Source organism: Sus scrofa, chromosome 15 (assembly GCF_000003025.6).
Source record: "Sus scrofa isolate TJ Tabasco breed Duroc chromosome 15, Sscrofa11.1, whole genome shotgun sequence".
In the NCBI taxonomy this organism is placed as follows: Eukaryota; Metazoa; Chordata; class Mammalia; order Artiodactyla; family Suidae; genus Sus; species Sus scrofa.
In genome coordinates, this window is record NC_010457.5 from 54549862 (window position 1) to 54569260 (window position 19399).

Below are 19399 nucleotides of genomic sequence, written 5' to 3' on the forward strand. Positions count from 1 at the left end.
CTCAGTACCCAGAACAGTACCTTATACGCTGCAGATGTTCACTGAATATTTATTGCGTTAATGAACTCCAGTGTGATTTAGAGACCTTGAATCATAGAGGGGAAAGGAATAGCCTTGGGGTCCCTTCTAGGGAAAAGGCAGGGGTAACTGCAGGAGCCACAGCAGCCGCCTGGGCTGCCATGAAGGCTGCCTTTCCTGCCCTGCTAAGCTCCATGCTCTGCCTTGATATTCAGCACCTGGGGCTCTCTGGACGATGGCCGCATCCCCAAGGCCCTTGCACTCACAGCCAAAGACAGACCAGGCCATTCCTCTCCAAAACTAAACAAAAGGAACAAACAGCTTCAAATTCCAGCCTTGTCATCTCTTGCCATGTCCTCCTTTAATTTGGTGAGGCTGTAACGACATGTGCTTATAATTTCTAGGCTGTGGTCTTGGCCCCTGGCCAGTGAAATTTCATAAGTTCTTGAAGAACATCCTCCCACATCCACTCTGACTCTTCTTTCTTCCCTTTTTTCCTCCCTGATTTATTTAACTACATTTGGATACTCCACAAGCAAAACCCTAAAACCCTCATTCCTTGTAAGGAATGACTACACACCTGCTTTCTTGTTCTCAACACATCTGGGAAACTGATCAATTACCACCATTATCATATATTCTGGGTTTCTCCACCACAAGGCTGGACCATGGGCAAAATCCTGTGTAGTGATGCACACTCGTAACCCTTCAAACGACCACTCTTCTGATATCTTTCTTTATGCCAATGATGGCCAGTCTGCATATAGGTCATTATGCCTGAGAGCAGAGGTCACTCCTGCTCCCGTTTTATTCTAGTGCCATTTTTCCATGGGGAGAAAGCCCCTTCCAATGGAAGCAGGACAGTCACATGGACCAGTGGTGCCATTTGCCCTTTGCAAGAAACCAATTTTGCTCTAAAATGTTTCTCTTATTTCACCAGCATCACTGTTTTCCATTCTCACTTACGTTTCCCTACGATTACACAGCCTGGATGATGAGCTGTCCTGGACTTGATCTGAGAGACTGGAAGGAGCCTGAATCATGGATCCATACTGGGCTGGTCTAACTTCAGGAGGGGGGTGGGGGGAGACCAGAGTTCTAACCCCAAATGCAGGGTCATGAGTTCAATGACCTATTCTCCTTCCTAACCACCCCCTCTCCCCCACTCCCTTCAGACCCCAAGGAAGGACCTGGCCCAAGGCCCAAGTTCACCTCAGGACAATTGAAGACCCCCTCCCCCCAGGAGACACCATATCTTTATGCAGAGCCTGCAGACTGTCCTAAGTACTTCAGGGATCAGGGAGCCACTGCCAGGCCTTCTCTGGAGGACATACTGCTTCTGGATCTCGGACGGGGATGGATCTACACCTATTCAACTGCTTAATGATCCTGTCTTCTCTTTGCTCTGTTCAAGGCTTAAAACAGGATCTGTCCTTAGGCCTTATGCCACTGCCATCTTTGGCCAACTGGAACCGCCAACACCTTACTCAGCTTTCCTATAGCATTTGACACTGCAGACCAAACACCTCACACAGCCCTTCCCGGGCTCCCATTCACTCTTCATTCTGGACAAGCTGACGACTCCTTCTGTCAAGGCGAGCCTCCAGCTTCTGGCTGCCTGACCTCCCTTCCAATCTCATGAATTCCCTCGACTAGCAGCTCATGCTAAATGCCAGATCTGCATTCCAACCCCAAGTGCTCTTTCAGGAGCTTCAGAATTTCTAGATTCCTTATCCCTGACACCTCTATATGAATACCTCCCAGCCTCCAAAAATTAAGAGATCAGCACTGTCATAGAAGGGAGAGGTGCATGGGAACGGTGCCTTCTGGAGCCATGCAACATGCCAGTGCTAGACCAGTGTCACCCAGTAATGGAGAAGGTCCCCACACAAGGAAGTGACTAAGGCTTTTCTGAACAAAAACAATGGCTGGGATATATACCTTAAGTTTAAAAATTAATTATGGGCTGGAGTTTCCTCTGTGGCGCAATGGGATCAGCAGCCTCTCTGCAGCACCAGGATGCAGGTTCAATCCCCACCTCACCACAGTGGGTTAAAGGATTTGGCATTGCCACATCTGTGGCTGGGGTTGGATCCCTAGCCTGGGGAACTCCATATGTTGTGGGGCCGCCAAAAAAGAAAAAGTTATGGGTGTATGGATATGGAGGATGGACTTAGGTGATTCTGGACCTAAAGAGGACTCCAGAGTGTATCTCAAAGCATAAAATTTGTATCTTCAGGGGGCAGAAAGTCTGCCTTAAATAGCCAATTTCAAAATTTCACAAAATAGTAAAATATTTTAAAGAACATTTTAGGTATCTACCATGGACTACTGTTTTCCTAAAAAAGGACATTTGAAATACAACGTTATTCACTGACATTACCATTTCATTTTAAAAGGGTACTTTAACACACACAGAAAAACGGTGCCTTCTGTAATTTCAGAATGAGGGATGAATCCAAGTAGCTTTAAGGAAAGAATCCTGATGTTTCCCCTGTCATCACAGATTAGTAACAAGTGTTAACAGATGACTACTGTCCAAGGATTATATGCATGAGGTTTTTTTCTGGCTATACCCACAACATGTGGAAGTTCCACAGCAGTGATGATGCCAGCTTCTTAACCCGCTGAGCTACCAGGGAACTCCGACAATGCTCATACTGTTATGAGAATAGTTTGGTAAGGAAATCTGTTTAACTTCAACCTTGGAAGCATCTAAGACTCTGCCCACAATTATATTTAAGGACAAGTGCTCTCTGATCACACTCAGAAACATGAGTTAGGGGATGAACAGCTATAATCCTAACTCCTTGATTTCTTTTTTTCTCCCCCCTGCACCCATGGCATATGAAAATCCCCAGACCAGGGACTGAACCCATGCCAGAGCGGCAACCCAAGCCACTACAGTGACTACATCGGATACCTAACCCACTGTGCCACAAGGGAACTCTGAAGTGTTAAAGCAATAAAAATGCTATCCTTCAGCTTATCTATTTCCATGGCCAGAGAAAGAATCCTGACCAGTTGGGATGCGGGTCAACTGGCCACTCTGATACCTTTCTGGGATTTCTGGTGCTCTAATACCCATCGCCAATCCTCCTGTTTGGTGAAGCCCTTCCTTTAGATGAAGAAGCCTTCCTTCTGACCTAGGACTGGAGCTCTCTGGGAACACTGACCTTTTACAGTACTGAGAACTTCAGCAAATGAAATCTGCACTCAGCAGTTCCCCTGGAAATTGAAATGAAGGTGACATGAACCACCAACGGAGACTTCAGTTTAACAGGGCAACTTGCATGTGGAAAATAAACCCTGGGGAGTTCTCTATGGCACACAGTAGTATCCAGGAATGTCACGGCAGCAGCTAAGGTCACTGCTGTGATGCAGGTGCCATCTCTGGCCTGGGAACTTCCACATGCTGTGGGTGTGGCTACAAAAAAGAGAGAAACACCAAAAAAAAGAAAAGAAAGCCCGGAACTACTCAGCATTCTCCTTCTTCCTCTAGGAGGGCTCTGACCTGCACAAGGCCAGCCTGGGCATCTACTGTTCCTCCATGCTTTCCCTGTGAGCTGTCTGAGACAGCTCTCCATTTGAGCTGAATCAGCGTCAACTAGAGGCCAGCTTCTCCCCTCATGATACCTCCTCCTCAAGAATCTCAATGGCCTCAAGTGATCTAACAAAGGCACATGAGACTCAGTATTATGGAAGAAGAAATAGAACATTTTAAAGTATTTACCTTTGGAGTTCCCACTGTGGCTCAGTGGTAAGGAACCTGACTAGTATTCATGAGGACTTCAGTTCAATCTTTGGCCTCACTCAGTGGGTTAATGAGCTGGTGCTGCCGTGAGCTATGGTGTAGGTTGCTGATGCGGCTTGGATCCTGAGTCGCCATGGCTGTGGCTGGCAGCTACAGCTCTGATTCGATCCCTAGCCTGGGACCTTTTCCATGTGCTGCAGATGCTGCCCTAAAAAAAAAAGACAAGAAAGAAAGAATTTATCTTAGAAGCTTTCCTTGAGGAGTGTTAGGGAGAGATACATAACAACTTTCCATGGCCTCTGTGCCATTTCTAACTGGATGAAGTCCGGTCTCTCCCTATTCCCATTTTTCTTCCTGTCTTGTGAAGGAATGACATAAACAAAGAGAAGATTTGAGTGTAGGACAGTAACATTTCAAAGATGCGGGGCAGACTCTCCAAATTCACACACCAAATTAGAGTTCAGAACAACACTGCTTTATACTTCACAGAAATTCGGGCAAGATACTGAATTACAGGTGGTGTTTGGGATGTGACAGCAATTCTACATTTACAGGAAAACAAATCATTTGGTAGTTCCCTGAAGCAAGGCTGGGCCTGTGAAGAAATGGCGCAAAGGCCAACTTGGGATAGTTTCCCTCAAGAAACTTTAAGGAAAGCCTATTGGAAGCAGCACACTGAGTACCTTCGTAAGGACATTGGGTGTTTTGTAAAGACCATTTAGGTGATTTAGAAAGAACTATCCCAAGTTCTGACAGACGGGCGGGCATGTACAGAAGTAAATCTCTAGGATTCCCACTCTAAGGCGCTACGTCAGTAGATGACTTAGGTCTGTGACCTGAGGAAGGTTTTGTTCACGCTGGCAGCAGGTGAGTAACAGTCATGTCACTTCCTGATTCATGTGGGGGTGTGGGGGAGGGGGCCAGGATCCCAGTTCTCCAGTTCGTATCCCTCACTTCTCCTTCAGTCCCAAGTGAAAATCTCTTGGAGAGACGTATGGCCCCAAAGGCGCTCTTGGGGTGCTAAGTGTAATGACCTGGGATGACCCCTGCAAGTGCAGAAGGTGTGGGCGCCAATGCAGGATGAGAGCTGCCCAGTGACCAAACGTCTGCTCGGTCCTGTGCTCACCCAGGCCCTGGACACGGTTCTCATTAAAACCGAGTACTTACACAGTATTCAGCAGAACTGACGGGACTTCCAGCCCTGAGAAGTAGCCTCGGACGGAGGGAGCCAGCGCATCTGGAAAGACATGTGGGGAGAAGGCTGTGAACCTGGGCTCCGGGGCACGTCTGCACCCCTCAGGGCATCCTGCCAGGCTACTGCCCCCTTCCCAGTTCCCAGGTGGTGCTCAAGCACCCCTGCCTGGGCAGCTGTCTCCCCTGGGGCTGAACAGCATCCTGAGAAATCCTCCACACCCCCTTCTGAGCACGAGGCCGAGCTCTCAGGAATGCACCCCCTGACTGAGCACCCGGGGCCCAGTGGCTCCTCCTGCTCCCACCCCCCTTCTCAAGTCACAGCTGCTGCTGGGCTAAAACCTGGCCCAGTGACCCCTCTTTTCCGCACTGACTCAGCAACACCTGGGCTGGGGGATAGGCCGCCCAGTGGCTTCCTGAGCATTGTGTGGAAACATGTATCTGCTGTGATAAGGAAGGGACGGTCCATGACACCATCCAGACCAGTGGTCTGGCCAGGGTGGCTTGGAGCTTCTGGTCCTGTCCTTTTAGAAAAGGATCCTGGCTTTCTGGCACTCTGGGATGTCTGGCACTGAGCCCTCTGCCCGCTTGGCTGCCCCACCTCTTCCGATTAGGTTCCCAAAGTGCAAGGCCAGGCCCCAAACACAAAAGGATTGTGATGCTCTGCACTTGGCAGAATGCTCCCGGTCTCCGACTGAAGAAAACAGGAAAAACAAACAAAAGAGCATGTGTGCTTTGGCTCTACCAGACGTTCACTCCACCTCCCGGCACTGTCTGTTTTGCCTGTAAACCTCTGGGTAGAGGCTAGAGAAGCCTGTTTATTGCTGCTTCTTTTTACACTGAGCAGGGATGGCTCTCCACCAGCCCATAAGCAACACAGAAAGCAGTGCAGGGAGCAGCACAGCAGAGGGCTGGGTGGCCCGGCTGGGAGGTGGTGTCCGCCCAGCATGGCAGGGGGAAGACTGCTCTTTATCTGGGTCTGGCCCAAACCAGTTCACACGAGAGTGTTTCTGGTGGAATGGGATGCTGGGGGGAATATTACCCTGGCAAATCAGTGTTAGTGGTTAAATTTGTAGCATAACCCCTTTTTTTCATATAGCATCCTGTTTGTATCTCCAAAGCATAAACAGAGGAAGCTGCAAGCCAGCTGACATGGAAGTGCCGGCGCCTGAGGCACTGACAGAAACCTTCTGGCTCATCTTACCTGAGCGGAACAGGTTGGGAATTGGATGAGGTCTGGGTATTTGCAATGATGTCCACCATGGTCATAAGTCCCATGGGGTTGAGGCTGGGTCAGAATCCAGTGCTCAGGCTCTACCAGCTCTGACTGATCCTGAGGCTATCCTGGGCTATCTAGGAATGGGTCCTAGAGAGCAATCAGTAGTACCCTGGCCTTTGCCCCTGGCTCATTTGCAGGAGTCTGCAGAGTTCCTTCTTTACCACACAGGTCTCCCTCAGTGGCTATTCCCTCTCTGACTGTCCCTGCAGGATAAGGGGCCACACTGGGGGACTCTATCCCCAGAGGGAATAGAAGTGTCTGGCCTCACTTACTCCGTAAGAGGGACTTAAAGAGTCCAAGGATGCATTCTGAGCTTCTGCCTACACAGGACTCCACCTCTGGGGGCCCCTTGGGTCTGCTGTGTATTAGTGACCTGCGGGGGCAGGGAGCACATCAGGTATTACTAGAAACAAGATGACTAGCCAAGGTGGAGCTCTGTATCATGAGAGGGCAGAGCTGTATTTCGTGGGAGCCACCAGCAGGTCCTGAAGCTCATTTAAGGCAGAGCCAGAGTTCCTTCAACACTCACAGCAGTTAAAGAGACAAGGGACCAAAAGCTTTGCTAGACTAAACACACATCACTCTGGGAATTTAGGGGGTTATGCAGGACAAAGGAGAGAGAAATAAAGAGGGGAGATGTGGGAGGCAGGAAGGGAGCAGAGAGGAGGGGGAGCGGGAAAGAGGAAGGGGAGGAAGACAGAGAGAGACTCAAAGAAAAAACTGGTACCTACCCCCGGCTTATGGCCTTGTGCATCTGAATCCACGAGCTCACTAAGCAAAGGGCAGAGTTGGAGCTGCCTTCCTGAGACAGGTGGGAAAGGAGAGGGCGGGGGCACGGCCCTGTGGCAGGTGGGGGGCTGGGAACCTAAACACACAGTGGAGGGGGGGATGGGTGCGTGTGCACCAGGGTAGGGGGAGCGCGGTGGTGCGGCTGGTGCTGCCTAGGTGTGGGGCTGGGGCGCTGAGCCCAAGGAGGCCAAGACACTTGGTGTTTCAGAGGAGACACAGGGAGAGGAGAGCCTCGGAGTGGATGCCATGGTTGTTTCGGTGCAGTGACTGCAAGAAGGAAGCCCTTGTCTCCCGCGCATCTGCTCCAGCCTCTCTGGCCTGGTCCACTCACACACAGTCCTCACTCCTTCCTGGGTGCCCCTGCCTGGGGGAGGGAGGGGGACCTGTGCCTCGGGGTGACCTCCGGGTGAATGCAAGCCGGCTGGCTGGCTGATGCTCAAGAAGGATGTGGTGGCAACGGAGTAAAGTCAGACCCCGAAACCCATCCCTCTCGTGCCGCCTGGCTTGGACACTTCTGTGCCTGCTGCCTGCCACAGCCACCCTAGGCCGCCTGGGTCCAGCTCACAAGACACAGCCACGCCCACCTCCCTGCGGAAAGCAGGCGGCCTAGTGCGCTATGTTCCTACGCATGTGCAGGGGACAGAGACCCAGAGCTCAGGGGGCAAAACCTGAGCCGGCGGCCCGCCCTGGGGAACAAGCCCTTCTGGTCTCATAACTGCTGCCCTCTAAGAGAAACGAGGTTCAGCCTTACACCTGCTCAGACTGCCTGTTCCGTGGTGGATTTTGGCCTCGGGTCACTCGTGGCCACTCCTGCCCACTGCCTAGGGGCTGCTTGAGCTGTGTCCTAAACACCGAGGAAACCCGCGATTGTCGGACTCTGGCTCCAGGGACAATTTGGCAGGGATGAAATCTACGTGGCTGGCCTTCCTTGTAAGGCAATGGTCCCGTCTGCGGAATAACCCACGTGTGCTCGACACACACACCACACACACACCTGCATGATCACAACCTTGCAAGCACTTCTGGAGGCTTCTGAAGTCCCTGCTAGAACCTCTAACATAATATATATGATCCAAACTCATACATACAGACATTGACTGTGTCCAGAGACTGCTAAGCTCGCCACACAGATTTGTGACAAAAGCATGAATAAGCAACATGGAAGAGACTGGGATGCTTCTCCACGAGGATGAGATGCTGACAGCTATTACTGCTACAACTCACTAGCCAAGGGCACTGTTTGAGACCCACCGTCCCACTTCTTCAGGAATATTCCTTTCAGATGCAGTGGCCCCACAGTGGTAAGCCTGAAGTCTCCAACACCTTAGCATGGTACCAGCTCTGATGACTGGTGACAGATGGAACAGGAGGAGAGCAGCCAGGAAAAGAAATCACTCAGAACAGAAGTGAAGTGGAATGTTAGAAAAAGGAGTAGGTACCCATACAGATAATTTCCACCCTCTTCCATTTACCGATGAGGAAACCAAGGCCCAGAGGGTTAAAATACCTATTAACTTCACATCCCTAGTAGCAGGGCCAAGGACAGGAAGACACTGAATGCACTCCAGGGAGGAAGCCCTGTCTGATCACTAGTCCTTCTACAATGGTCTGTGAGGAGTACAGGGGAAAGCTCCAAGAGTAGTAATTTGCATGGTACTACCCCCTTGCCAGCGACAACTCCCATCATCCAACTGCTTTTAGAAACAGTCATGAGAAGTGCTTACCAGGTGGCTGCCTCAGGACATGGAGATACTATTAATAAACATCCATTGGTTCAGCTATTTTCTTCCCACAGCAACGACCATGTGGGATCCAAGCCAAGTCTGTGACCTACACCACAGTTCATGGCAACGCTGGATCCTTAACCCACTGTGCAAGGCCAGGGATCAAGCCCACATCCTCATGGATGTGAGTTGGGTTCATTACCGCTGAGCCACAACGGGAACTCCAGAATCTGTGTTATCGCATAAGAGCTATTAGTGCCTGTGGCTGTTGAGAAATGCTGGTCTGGAAGGGCGCTTCTGGTGAGGACATATGGAGGATCCAGAAGGCTGAGGCAGGGCATCCAAGTTCTCAGCTTTTAACAAAACTAATTAGAGCTGGAAGATCACCGGACCAGCCAGCACCCTGGATGTTTAATCTGTAAGGAGCAGTGAAGATTTTCTACCCTGCCGCCTGCAGGTACTGTACCTGAATGCAGATTTCCCAGCACCATACTTCGAACCAAACTCTCTCTCCTTTTGCTTTTCTCTTTTTGCAGCTGCACCCACGGCACATGGAAGTTCCCAGGCTAGCAGTCTAATTGGAGCTGCAGCTGCTGGCCTTCGCCACAGCAACACCAGATCTGAGCCACATCTGCAAACTACAATGCAGCTGGTGGCAATGCGGGATCCTTAACCCACTGAGAGAAGCCAGGGATCAAACCCGCATTCTCACAGAGCCACCATGGGAACTCCCCCTGCCGCCTCCTTTAAGACCTGGATGTTCTTAGGTAGGTTTCTACCACTGTCCCCAAGAAGGAGGCCTGAATGCCCTGCCAGACCTTTTCCAGGATTGAGCTAATGGCCACCATATTATTTAATAATAATCAAGCCTGCCCCACTGCCTCCAAATCTAAGGGTCTGCTCTTGAGCAGCACCACCAAATAAAGCACGTTAAGTGCCTCAGCAAACTTTGTTGCAGGTGGCCAGGCTGAGAGAGGCTACCAAGCCAGAAGCATCCTTTGGCCTAAGAAAATCCAAACTCACCAGATGGACTGGAGTGATGATCGGCAATTCAAAAAAGATGATCCTGTCTATGGAACTAATTTTAGGAATTCTTTTAAATAGCAACCCTCCCCATTGCTAATAAAGCACTCACCAAACCCAGAACACTTTCCAGGTCCTTCTCTACCTCAAGAGGCGCACTCTTTAAGGAACATCCATCCCCACAGACTCTTTCTGAGCAGACCTGGAGGGCACAGACTGCAATCAGCATTCTTTCCTAGCACCTACTATTTCTGGCCCAGGGCAACTGAACAAGCTGGCTGCCATTATCCACACAAAAAGTCAGGATTTATGTGAACTGGCCCAAAGGTTAAGTCTGACACCTGAGCCACCTGAGCAAGAACATCCTGGCCCAGGTAGCCCAGCCCAGCCCCATGACCTCACACGATCTCCCAGGCTCAACAGTGGTGGGACCGTGCTAAAGGCTGAGCCCAGGCCTGTGAACATCTCCAGCTAAGCCCAATCAAGCTGGACTTAATTAAACATGAGCCTGCAGGGATAATTTTCTCTCTGGGGCTTTTAGACTCTGTCTGTCCTAAGCACAAATGAGGCTCTTGCTTCCAAACAGGCATGTGAAATGTGCTCAGACATCCCACAAGTTCACTCAAGATGCAGCTCGGGTCAAGGGCACCCAGGCGTGTAACACCCTGTGTCAGATTAAGTCCACAGTGGCTGCTTGTCATCCATATTTAATTCTGTCAGTCGGTTAATTTTTAACTATGTTTGCTATCAAGGGCCATTAGAGGTCCCAGGAGCTGAGCTCAGTGAAGTGAGAAGCACTTCGTGGCCGAGTGGATGGAGTCTTGAAGTTGGGGCGTCCCACTTTCCCATCCTGACACCGAGTTCTGGCCTTCCCCACCAGCAGCACAAATCCTGAATAAAACATGATCCCATTTGGAGCTGGTTTTCCTTTTTACCTGTCACAACTGGTTTTCTTCAAGGAGTTCACTTTCTTGTTACGGAGGCTACCTTTTATGATTCCAAAGTTTCTTCGTCGCCTTGATTTTGTTTCTGAAGCAGCTGGGATTCACACATTTGTGGATGGTATCTGGGTGCCTCTTCTTACCCAAGGAGGCTCCAAACCCTGGGTGGACGGCCAGCAGGCCCAACCTGAGCCTCACGTCGGCGCATGCACCGCAGCCACAAGCTGCCTTCTTGCCCTGGCGCCAGCTGCTTCTCTTCTTTACCAAAGAATAAAGCCTGGACCCTTTTTCTCTTGGCGGGTAACCAGTCCCGAGTCCCTGCATCCTGACTGCTTGTTAAGCTGCAAAGGGGGAGCTTTGGGCCATGCCCAAGGAAGTTGTGACCCCAAAAGAGGAAACAGCAGAGCTGTTTTAATAGTAATTACTACTCTAGGCCAAGCATTTCATTCTTGCCCTCAAACCAGCCCGTGAAAAGGGTTCATTCTTCCTCCTTACAGATGAGGAAACTGAAGCTCTGTGAGGTTACTGAAAATTTGCCTAAGATTCTGGAGTCAGCAGAATGGACGGAAATTGTCATTAAAACCAGCCTGTTCGATTTCAAATACAGAGTCTGATCATGTGCCAGGCCCTCTGCACCATCCTGTCAACCAGAGGGCAGATGAAGGATCTAGAGAGTTTAGCCATTCACAGAAGAAAGTGGAACAAGGTTCAGAAACCCGGAAAACACAGGGCACTAAATGAAGGCGGTCCTGCAGTGGTCTCCCCCCTTCCCCCAAGCTGTTCCTCAGGTTCAGCAATGGTTGGTGAGTTTGACCCGGGGCTGCAGCTGAAAGTTGCCCAGGATGGGCACCACAGCTCTGGCTTTCAAAGGAACAATTATCCCCAACAACTCTGTAACAATGGTTTGGGGCAGCTTCTGAGAGGCCTAGTGAGGGCAGGGCTAAGGTTTGTGTCTTGGCCTTATTAAGAGGCTCCTTAGCTCTCCAAATACCAAAGAGCAGAGGAGGGAAGGGGAAGGGACAGGACTGGTGGGACAGAGAAGGTAAAAAGGGAGTGTTTGCTTGGTGGGGTGCTGGCTCCCCTGCGGTTCGGCCACAGGACTATGAAGAGAATAATCTCTCTCCACCCTCCCCCCAAGCACAAAATGGAACCCCACTGCCTGGAAACGGCAGGATCCTAGCGGAAGAAGGAGCTAGAAGGCCCAGAGGGGAAGAGGCTGGGTCACTGGCAGCTGGAGAATTCAGGGACAACACACTTGAACCCCTTGGTCTCTCTGGGAATTCAGCTGTTTTCCACTCTTGATCTATTTCCTGCCGGGGACTGGTTTTCTTCTGAGAGGCATATCCGGGCCTGGCTGTGGGGGAAACTTCCTACAGGTGACATGTTCGCCCAGCACTGACACAGGCTGCAGAGCCCACGCTGCCAGGGGCCAGGCAGGTGCCGTTACTCAGTGATGTCCTTTGACGCCTCACCTTGCTCACCTGCTCCTCACTCAGTCTTTTCAGCCCTTGATTTGGGTCCAGCTGTGAGGACTCTGCAGCCCCATTAATGTCAAGACGTGCCAGATGCTCTTCGTGTTTGAACTGTCTCAGCCTTGTGGGTAGCTAGTCCCAGGCTTTCTTCTCTTTGAAGATACAAATGTTCCTTAAAAGGCTAACACACTAATAGGCCTCACTGTATGCCAGGCACTTTTAAGCATTTTACATGAGGGATTATTAGCCCCCCCTTTAGGTTAGGGAAGTGCTTGTTCAGTCAAGGTCACACAGCTTGTAAATGGCAGAGCCTGTGTCTGCCCAGTCCCAGCCTGCTCAAGTCCCAGGCCAGGTCTGGCCCAGTGAGGCTGGTGGGAAAAAGGTGGGGAGGGAGGGGGCTGGGGAAGGAAAGGGGGCCTGTGCTCACAGCAGGCTGCCTGCCCTGCCTGCCCCCGTCTCCTATGGGAGTCCAGCCAGATGCTTCCAGGTGACCAGAAAGCCAAACAAAATAGGGACTCAGACAAGGCTGGTGCCTTTGGGCAATGAAAAATGAAGGGGTGGTTTCTCCTCACACTCTGACCTTCATAGAGCTGCAGGTTTATCGAGAAAGGTAAATGTCAGAGGATTAATAGTCTCATTTAGGCCTGAAAACAATTCAAAGCCTTGAGCTGAATAGCTTCCAAGGCAAGGCCATAGTCCTTCAAAGTCCTGGTCTCCTGGAGAGGCGCGAGCCCTGGGCTGCAGCAGACAGTCCATGTTTGGGAAAGCCAGGCTTCGAGAACAAGGTCAGGGTTAAGAACAGAGGCAAAGCAGTGCCTGGTCTCCCAGCCCCCTCCCTTACCTCGGAGGGGCTGGTTGGCTAGTGAGGGACTGGGCTTTGTTCCCAGTCCCACTAGGGCCCTGGGCCCTGTCACAGCGCTGGCTACTGCCCTCTGGGCAGGAGGGAGAAGGGGAACATCCAGAGTCCTGCCTGTGTGGGAAGCTTGGCTGCCCCGCCACCGGCGCTCCGTCCACACTCACATCTGCCCCCAGCCTCCCTCAGGATGCCTCCTCTCAGGGTCCTTGTGTCTTCTTTATTCTCTATGGATGGACTCAATGACCGAGGAGATGCTTAATGAGATTTGCTTCTAAAAGAAAGTTTACAAACGCAGTTCTCCGAAGCTGCTCAGTGCTGCTGAGTGACTGCCTGCATGTGGGGGTGGGGGTGCAGGTAGGTCACCCACGCCCCATCCTAGGGCTACCTCTCCGCTGGGATCTCTCTTCCCTTTCTCCCACGATCCATTTGTTTGCAGTTTAACCTTTAAATTTTTCCGAGTCGCAAGGCTCTCCCAAGGGGGCTGTCTTGCCCGAAGTCTGGGTCATGATTTTAAAACCTTGTGTTTTCGTGCAGGTGATGTGTTGCAGTCAGAAGCCACAGAGCAGCCCTGCTGTTACTCAGGGTAGACGAGGCTTCTGAGGATGAAGCAGGTAGTCAGGACTGGCTCTCGGCTCTCATTACCTGCCAAAGGTTCTGACGCAACCCTGTGACTCTGGTCGGGGTAAACAGTATTGTTTCTAGAATGGAGCAAGGACATTTCATTCTATTGACTTTCTCTCAGCCCCATCAGCAACCAGACTAAAGGCAAAAATGAACCTAGACTTAAAAAGCTGAGGTGTGGGAAGAGGAGGTGAGAGGAACATTTGTCAGTTCTCTTCAGAGTTATAAGTTTCCTAAAACTCATGAGCGAAACCTTCATCTCCTGCTCTAGTGACTCACATAATATATTGAATCATTGCCAACTACCAATGACAGTGAAAGTAAGCAGGATGCACGTTTTTTCAGATGTTGCACCGAGCTGTTCTTCCGTCTCTAAAAGTGACAAGGCAGCGCTGAGGCTTACAGTCCTATCACCTCATCCAGTTATTCTTTAAAAAAAAAAGGATTGGATGTTGAAAATAAGCACCTTCACTGGAGAGGATGTTGGCACCAGACCACAGACGGAAGCTGGAGAGAAGCAGAAATATGACGTAGCTCCTTTTCTGTGACAGTTCCTGTCTCTCCTGGGTCCTCCTCCTTCTGGATCAGACAGACTGGAAAAAACACATCCATCCCCGCTGGAGCGAGACCTCCTGGCAGATGTGTCACAAATGGATGCTAGAACGAGAATCTTCGAACAGGCAACTGTTGAGGGTTCAGGAGCCCAGGAAAGACACGGGACCGGGTCTCCCTGCGCTGCCCTGCATCCTTCTCCCACATCACGGAGGCTTAGTGTCCCGCGCCCAGCTCGCCCAGAATCTCAGTCAGAGATAACACCTTAGCTCCAGCATCGCATCACCGTGAAAACAAAACGCTGCAGTCTGCTTGAGATCAGTTTTGCTCTAATTAAAACTTTTATTGAAATCTCTCAAATGTTAACCAAGAAGTAGTTTTTGCCAAAGGTTGGAGGGGGTGGAGGTGGGGAATAGCTAATGAGCAAATTCAACATGGGAGCTCCCTCTGCTGGTCTGCAGTAGGTTGATATGTTACAAACACATTCCCAGAGACAAATCTAATTTGCTGGAGAAGTGGACAAAAGACAGGTGTGTTGGGCTTTGCCTCAGGAGAGAAACACTAGAAGAAAAAAAAAATCCATGTCTCAAAACAGAGCACAACATTGCTAAGAAAAAGCAAAATTATTTAAGAGCTGATCTTCAAAGACATAATCATAATGATTTCCAAAACAAAAACGGAATTATCCACTCTGGCCTTCCCTCTACTCTACCTCCAGATAATAAAAAGTCTCTTAGGCCCTTTGGGTGCAGGGGAAGTTCTGATTCCCTTGTTTCTGCCTTCAAGTCTCTTCTTACAGGCTTGCCATCTACTTAGAGAGGAAAGATCCAAGGAGCACTGGAGCAAGGCCTTTCCAAAATTCCGTCAAAGAATTAGTCTCTGGTGAGCCAGCACTGAGCTGTGGAAAGAGGCGGGAGGCAGGTGACCTGGCTCCGGTCATGGCAGAGCCACTTGTGCCTTTGGACAATTCTTTCCATCTTCTCCGGCCTGTTTCCTCATCTGTCAAATGGGTCAAACCAGCTGATTTGTAAAGTTTCTCCCAGTTCATTTTTCTGATTCTCATACTGGACAAAGACATTTAAAGAACCATATGTGTTCACCAGTCTCTAGGATGTGGAACCCAAGCCTGCACTGGGAGTGACTCCAAACAGGAAGGGGAGGTTGAGCAGAAGGATCCCACCGGTGCCAGATGAGAGTCCCACCAACTCTAGGACTGACGTGGCCATGCCAAGCGGATTCCAAGTTGGGCAAGTCTCAAGATCAAGGAAGAGCTCACGGGGAAGGTGACACCAGGGGCAAGACATCCCATTAAGTCATAGTGGTCGAGTCAGTCCATCTAATCTCAGCACTATCTCTCCCCATCCTTTCTTACAACACAACGGGATTTCTGTATTTTAATTTATTTATTTTTTAAGGGCCACACTCACAGCATATGGAAGTCCCTGGGGCTAGGAACTAAATTGGAGCTGCAGCTGCTGGCCTACACTATAGCCACAGCAACGTCAGATCCTTACCCCACTGAGCAGGGCCGTGGATGGAACCCACATCCTCATGGATACTAATCAGGTTTGTTCCTGCTGAGCCACAATGGAAACTCCTGCCCTGGGCTTTCTAATCTCTTAAGGCCTTTTATTTTTAGTTCTTTCTCCCACCATAGCACCAGAATGCCTTGTGATTGCATCTGTGGTATAAATGAAGCAAGGGCAAATGACCCAGATGTCATGGCCAAAAGCCACCAATCCCAGTCCCCTTTGCCCGTCTTCAAATCTTGCTTTTCCAGGGCAAAGGTGAAAGCCTTTGCTGCCAATTAACCAAAGTCATGGAGGGCTGGAAGACCGTGCAAACTCGGCACCATTTCATGGTATCATCAATATTTGCCTCAATGGCCAATTGATCTGTATTTAGGCAGTCCAGAGAAAGGAAGGGGTGGGACCATGTATCCATGGATGGTGGGGTGGATGACAAGCAGGGAACACTTTTTGAGTTGCTTCAAAGCATGTACACAATTATCCCTGAGGCCACGACCGGCATCCTGAGAAGTCAGCAGGAGGTATGTGCGGGTTTACTTTCCTCCCTTACTCCCCGGCCACCTACTGTGGCAGGGGTGACCAAGTGCTGACACGGACAAAGGAGGAAATAAAGCAGCAGGGGAAGGAAAGGCCAAAAGCGCTGAGAATCCAGAAATGAGGTAGAGAGTCTCAGAAGAACCTTGGTACTTCTGTTTTCTGGGCCAAGAACTCTCACCACCACCACCTTTTTTCTTCACTACTTTACTACTTCCTATGCCCTCCCCCAACACAGAGGGCAGTCACTCACGAGGCCCAGCCACCCGGGCTGTCCACGCGTGCCCGGAACACTGACAACTGAGCCGAAAGAGAACGGAAGGACGGCCATCTAGTAATGCCCCTGACCCCTGGCCGCCTGCAAGAAGCCTCTCTGGGGCCGCCAGTGTCCTATACAACATGAAAGAGTTTTAAGTCAGAAGGGTCTTCTGGGAAGCTGTTCCTATCATCCAGCCTTGTAAGTAAACACGAAACAAAACAGACAAAACCCCCACATCTCCAGGCTGATGGGTTTTTAAAAGCAGGCTTTCCGGCTTGTGGGAGTTACACATGCAATAAGACAAATGAAAGCTACAGTCTTTCTATCGTATTTGCTATTGATCATCAGCCTGACTCTTAATATTGAAGACTACTACTTGCACTAAAACCAAAGCTCAGAGAAGCATTTTTTTTCTAAGGGAAGAGCAATCTTTGATATGTAGACAGCAATCTTTGTGAAGAAACAAAGGAGTCTATTTATAAAAGTCAGGCTACTCTTTTTTTTTTTTGGCCATACCCGTGGCATATGGAAGTTCCCGGGCTAGGGATCAAACCCTTGTCTCAGAAGTGACCTGAGCCACCATAGAGACAATGCCAGGTCCTCAACCCACTGCACCACAGTGGAAACTCCAAATGCAGGCTATTCTTTTTTTTTTTTTTTTTTTTTTTTTTGGTCTTTTTCTCTTTTTAGGACCAAATCCGAGGCATACGGAGGTTCTCAGGCCAGGAGTCCAATCAGAGCTATAGCCGCCGGCCTACGTCACAGCCACAGCAATGCAGGATCTGAGCCACATTTACAACGTACACCACAGCTCATGGCAACGCCAGATCCTTGACCCACTGCATGAGGCCAGGGATCGAACCCATGCCCTCTTGGACGCTAGTCAAGTTCGCTAACCGCTGAGCCATGACAGAAACTCCCAAACAAAGGCTATTCTTAAGAAAGAAAGCTGGTCAGAAGAGACACCTCCACCTTAACCTACAATTACACTACATCGTACCTCCTTTTCTACAAGGTCTCTTAAAAATAGAAAAAAGAAACCCTTCATCTTTCCTTTGACGTATGCATGATAGCATATAATCTTCCTCCCAGAAACTTCCAACTTTCTCCTTCGTCACTAGATCACACAGAACACGAGAGCAGAATCTCAACACACAGAAAACACACGCAGACACAAAACTCCTATGGCCAGTGCATGCCTCCCTCTGCAGCCCGTCCAGAGCCGGCATACACGGCTAGGCTCTGGTGACGCCCTCTGGCTGGCTGGGAGCTGGGGAGGTACCCGGGGCCCAGTCTCTCATGTGCAATATGAGGGTGAGATCATTAAGGAGAAGAGAGGTGTTGTTGGGGGCAAACATCAGGCAGTGGGTGATGTCATTGCTGTCAGATGGTCCTCTGATCCTGGAGCAGTGTCAACTGGACTGGGAGGGGACCGTTCATCTCTGGAGGGTGGCTCTGTTAGCTGGAGAGGTGTTAGTTGTACGGTGTGCTCTGGGGAACCAGGTTTGAAAGGAGACCGGTGGGGGGGTGAGTGAAGTCGTGGCCGAGGGGTATAAATTACCTGGGCATGCAGTGAAGCGGGATAGGTGAAAGCAGGAGGAGGTAGAGCAGGCGCTAACTCCGCTGGGTACAGAGGGTACGGGGCCCACACTTCAGGGCTACTGGGGTAAAGTGCAGGCACTGTGAGCTCATCTGCAAGAAAAGAATAAGGGAAGAGTTAGTGATTACAAAATGCGTCTTTCAAATCAGAAACACCCTCCCCCCATAACCCCAACCAACAACGTCAGACGTCAAATTACTTTCATAAAGACAAACAAACAAACAAAAACCTCTGGGTTTTGGCCCCCCAAACACAGAGCCAGAAAATGGTAAATACAAAATGGAAAAAAAGCAACGAGCATCTGCTTCCTGCCCGGCCTGCTGAGACCTCAGGCCTCGGCTCTACTGTGGACACTCTGATGTCTTTCCAGCTATAGCTGGGGGACCCCAAGAACAGTGGGAATTTCCTGTCCCAAACAGCAAATGTGGTCCTCTGAGGAAAAGGGGAAGAAAAGGGACCAGAGGCGGCCATCCTGCAAAGGCCCCCTGCAGAGCCTCTGGGAGAAGGAGCCTTACTGGCAGCCCCTGCCTCCAACCCCCGCCATCCCCAAAGATCAGAGGACTTTCCTGCTAATCAGAATGATTATGATGGACAAAGATCATGATCAGCAAGCACAAAGCCAGACATGGTACCTACAGGGCATTCAAGATGTTAAAAATTCAGAGAATGGAAGCGAAAAGGCTGGGGTATTTTGATTAAAGTTAGGGTCCACAGAGATACAAATGAGGATGTTCACAATTGCTGGGTAAGTGGATTTTATTTTCTCAGGAAGAAAAGGCGAGTTGTGTTGCCAATAGAATGGTCTAAATGTTCCTGGTGCAGCTCAGATGCCACTCGGGTCAAGCTGCAGTTGGCCAGATGGAAGGGCAAGTGCCCGGGCCTCTGAATGAATCAGGAAGCAACCCATTAAAGTCACAGCAAACACATGAGGGAGCGTCCCGGCACTGGCAAAAATAACCTCAGTCAATAGCTCTGAGTCAGGAACCTGTGAAGCAGCCATCTCCATATGTGCTTTTATCACCTGTCAAAGTCTGAAATCAAGGAAGCCGGAGATGCGCCCTCAGAGCGCGAGGGAGTCAGGAAAAGGTGACCCAGTGAAGCCATTAGTGACTCTGCCATTCAGGACTTTCCAGGAGTCTACAGTGCGCCTGACCCAAGGTCAACAGGGTCGCTCCACTCCTTCCCACCATTTAAGCCACCTCAGGCCTTCATTCCAGGTCCCCCTCATGTCCCCACCCTCCCCAGTTCTGATGCTGG

General features: G+C 50.3%; 1 protein-coding gene across 14 annotated transcripts in view; it reads right to left on the reverse strand.

The window, feature by feature from the left end:
- RBPMS (RNA binding protein with multiple splicing) overlaps positions 1–19399 on the reverse strand; it is a 187023-nt gene that overhangs the window by 11279 nt on the left and 156345 nt on the right. For 3 of the 14 annotated variants that reach the window (XM_021074867.1, XM_021074863.1, XM_021074865.1), the window contains exons 6-8: positions 18104–18234; positions 6974–7107; positions 4940–5009 (exon numbers count right to left, since the gene is read on the reverse strand). In XM_021074867.1, coding sequence (XP_020930526.1) covers positions 4940–5009; positions 6974–7107; positions 18104–18234 — 335 coding nt within the window. The other 11 variants (XM_021074872.1, XM_021074869.1, XM_021074870.1 and 8 more) reach the window with 7 other exon arrangements.